Source organism: Glarea lozoyensis, assembly GCF_000409485.1.
Source record: "Glarea lozoyensis ATCC 20868 chromosome Unknown GLAREA17, whole genome shotgun sequence".
NCBI lineage: Eukaryota > Fungi > Ascomycota > Leotiomycetes > Helotiales > Helotiaceae > Glarea > Glarea lozoyensis.
The window spans coordinates 422,653-426,668 of NW_007360991.1; the positions used below are offsets into that span (position 1 = coordinate 422,653).

Here is a 4,016-nt window from a genome sequence, read left to right on the forward strand (position 1 = left end):
GAATAACCTCTATTCCGGGGGGGGGAGAGTATGGAGAGATATCGTTTGACACCTGCAGCCCGATTGCCGGGACAAGTCACCATGGTCATTTCCCCACAGATGCATCTTGAAGCATTGAGAAGTTATATCACTTCACGGTATGACCGATGACACCACAAGGAGTCTCCTCGCATGAACCTCTCATAAATCAAAATAAATAAATATCAACGCTCGGACGGGGCAGCGTAAGCAGCAAACACCAACATTTCTGAACGCGTACCCACCGAGCCGCGAGCCCAAAGCGACGGCGGCAGTCCATCAAGCTGAGGCTGGTGACACAGTTGGTGACGGAGAATGTCTCTCCTGGCTTCATGAGAGGTCAATTAAGAGCATGTCCCCTCGCGGCTATGGCACTTGGCTGTTAGTTGTGTTGGTAGTGACCGCTAAACATGCATGTGCAAAGGGGAAAAGGTACTTGATGTATGCGTTTGATGCTTCAAAGTGGGCATGGGAAATGAGCAAACGCGAAAATTGATGTAGGAGGATGCGACGCGACGGGCATGATGCTGTCTGTGTGGATGGCCTCGTCGGCTTGAAGCTGATACGTAGGGAGGTATATTTGCTTGTGCGGTGCGGCCTGAATGTGATTAAATTTGCGCAGAGAGTTGGCTGTACGGAGTACGCTTGCTGAGCTGGTCATATTATCGTCGTATATATCATTGCACAGTCCCCTCGAGCTTCGGCGAGGTGCGATCGTCCTACCTTTCTGACTTTGTTGCAACATTGAGAATCGTTGTGGCGTGGACTTTTATTGATGTTTGATGGTTGATGTCCAAGATGAGATCATGATGGACATCTGCCGTTCCAATTCAAGCTCCCAAGCAGTCCTCACATCGTGGAAATCCTCCTTCGTCTCCCCTCTTCAGCCCCTGGATCGACTCGCTAAAGAGCCTCACTCGCTTTCCTCGGCACGACGTCGCATTGGCACTTCGAGAAGGCCGTTCCCAACCTCGCAAAAGACTTCTCGAGAAGTCAAACCTATTCTGCGCCCAGAACTGCACCATCTCGACCATCCAGCGACATCAAGAATCCACTCGGTTGAAGAGCACCCCTCACCTCACTGCCGCCTTACCTTTCACCCTCGAGAACAGCGACGACGCGAGTCGCAATCGTTCCGACGGCTTCGCAGGGGGGAACATTGGACGCGCCAATCCGGAGAACCTCCATAAACCATCGTAACCGCTCGACGTCGAACTCACAATCTCTGTCCTCCAATGCCGCCGGTCCCTCAAACACGGCCAATCCTCGCATTCCATCTCCGACTTTCCAGCCCCCATATCCAAGTCCATCACCAGTACCTACGAGTTCTACAGGAGGCAGAGAACAACCACAAGTGAGAGTGACAAGTCCAACGCGCTGGAGTCTGCGAAACGCATTAATCGGCGGCGGAAACTACGATCAATCCTCGCCATTTCGAAGCCGTTCAGGAACGGTCGCTACCAACACTAGCGTTCCTCTCCATGCTCGACGGCCAAGTGCTGCACGACTTTGGAACCCGACCAATTCCACCCCACGAGCTCCTGCACGAAAACGAAGCAACCGACGACTCCGCGAAGAAAACCCAGCTATCATCGCAATCCCATTGTCGCATCCAGATATTGGGTCACCTAGAGAAGGAGCTGCAGCGGGAGGGTCTTATCCATTGTTAACACTTTCTGAGCAAAGACAGAGCTTGCATTTAGGATCGACAAGAGCGAGTTTGCAGGTTGAGAGGAGTGGGAGTTCTGCGGGATCAAACAGGATTTCATTGCCGAGGAGTGTTAGTATCGACATCTCACGAAGGAAGAGCGGTGATTCACCCACGACACCAGAGAAGAAACTTGATAAAGGAAAAGGGCGAGTAGTCTCGCCAGAAGAGGCTGGAAGTGAAGCCTTGCCACAAGCCGAACATAGGAAAATCGCTACACTACGACAACGAGAACAGAATACGTCCCATCCCGAACCTCTTTCTCCAGGACTCTCCTTTGTCCAGAATCATCCGGACATGTCTACCGATCTCGAGCGCGGAGCAATCAATACAGCATTGTATAGCCCGGGCGGGAACTCGACGTTACCAAATAATGCTTCGAATGCATCTCTCGACGGTGGAATAGGTCCAGCCTTGGAATCAGAAAGCTCCTCGATAGTGGGAACCGAGGGAGGAGGAGCTCAAGACGAATGGGGACCGCAGCATCCATGCTTTCCGCACATGAACTCACATGTGCCTCTTTCATCACCTCTATATCAAACCACCCGCATAATACGAATACGGCGGGATTGGATGATTGAAGGTGATCTAGCACCTACGTTTTCGAATTTATATCCGGAAATTCTGGACCCCGCTGGAGTGACAGAACAAGATTTTAGGACGATTATTGAGAAGGTCAATGCTGAGTTGATACCAGCATTTAACCCATGGGGTGTGCGTAATGTTTTTGACGCTCTGATGGGCCTGGCTACTGGATGGATATGGGATGATTTTGGGTTAACAGCAGTCAAGTCTCGACTTCGAAAGGTGGAGAATTTCCTGGAAGAATGGAATACTGAAATGGAGAAGAAAAGCAAGGATGGACCGGGAAGTGCACCAAGAATAGTGTCACTGAGAAGGACAGGATACATGAATGTAAGTTCTACATATACCCTCATTCTATCTACGAACACGTACTAATTTATCTTCCTAGCTGGATATTCAAGTACCTGACCCCGAAGTATCCTATCCCGCCTCCAACCAAGGCTCCCGAACCGCAACTGGTATTTCCACAAACTCGCAATTACCATATACCGTACAATAATTCTTCACCGCATAATTCAATACACTTTTGTTAACAACACCACACATACTTACATACTTGTAATGGGAACGGAACGGTAGAGAGCAAAGAGAAGATACCCCACACCTCTTGCAGAGGCCTGTTTACTTCTTCTGTTATTAGAACCACGCGTCTCAAGCTGGAATTTCGGGTTTTTTGGTTACTGGTTTTTTTCCTTTTTTGAATCGCTTTCTTGCGTGCATTTTAGCATAGCGTTGCATAGCCTAGTCTACCATGATTTTGCTTTTCGAGTTGGGGGTTGGAGGTGGTGGAGGGTTCAATGATATGTATAATTTTCTCATGCAAACACAACGGATTTTGTGATTTTCTTTGTTGATGGCGATCGTTCGTTAAATTTTCATTTGACGAATCGAAGGCCGCAGATTGCTCTTGTTTCTCATTTAATAAGGTACCTACCTAGGAAGGTATCGCAAGTGCCTACATGTGTCGGTGTTTCACCATCAGGGGACAAGCCCCATCGAACCGGCCAGCCCCGAAATCAACAGCAACCCAAGTAAGGAGCCTGAGAAGTCAGAGATAGACGACGATGAGGGACGATTATTGGGACTCTTTCCAGATTCCAGACGATTTAACTCTAGAAAATCTAATCCGATGGGTTGTGGGACGAATTCACGCTCTAAATACTTACTACTATAACAATTTGGTGAAAAGAGGGGAGGGGAAAGCCGGCGGTGCTCTAGATCTAACCCGTCTAGCCACGGCGCTTCAAGAAACACTAGAAACGATGATAGATCGACTCGAGATTCAATTTAAGGACATCTTGTTTCAAAGTCAAAAGTCGATTATACGGTTTACTAAGGCGTAGGTGGCACCGGGATCCCGCGTATATACAACTCAAAAACTTTTGCCCAACCCAGTAATGTGACTACGATAATATTTCAACTACGTTCAAAACAATCATCGAAAGCTTTAGGCAAGGGGTCATTTTCCCTCTGTGCTTCCCAGTACAACGAAGGATTGGCCTCTTGAGGATCATAGCAGTTGATGATGACATGCAGGTCTGCTGTAACCACGCAAACGACTTGTCGGTAGTGTCTGGACTAAAGACTTGCAGCGCCAAGAAGGACATTAACATTCAAATAAAAATCATTTATGGGGCTCCAATAGACCAACTCGATAGCCTAAGACTGGTCTGCCATTCGTGGTTTGTGAATCTGTCAAGGGACA

General features: G+C 48.5%; 1 protein-coding gene across 1 annotated transcript; it reads left to right on the forward strand.

Annotated features, from left to right (window-relative positions):
* Nucleotides 1-350: 350 nt before the first annotated feature.
* On the forward strand, nt 351-2,810 carry GLAREA_11970 (uncharacterized protein; the record flags this gene model as incomplete). Its single annotated transcript, XM_008082752.1, has 3 exons — nt 351-399; nt 1,131-2,641; nt 2,700-2,810. 3 exons carry the CDS (start codon nt 351-353, stop codon nt 2,808-2,810), a joined length of 1,671 nt encoding a protein of 556 aa, XP_008080943.1.
* Nucleotides 2,811-4,016: the final 1,206 nt, after the last annotated feature.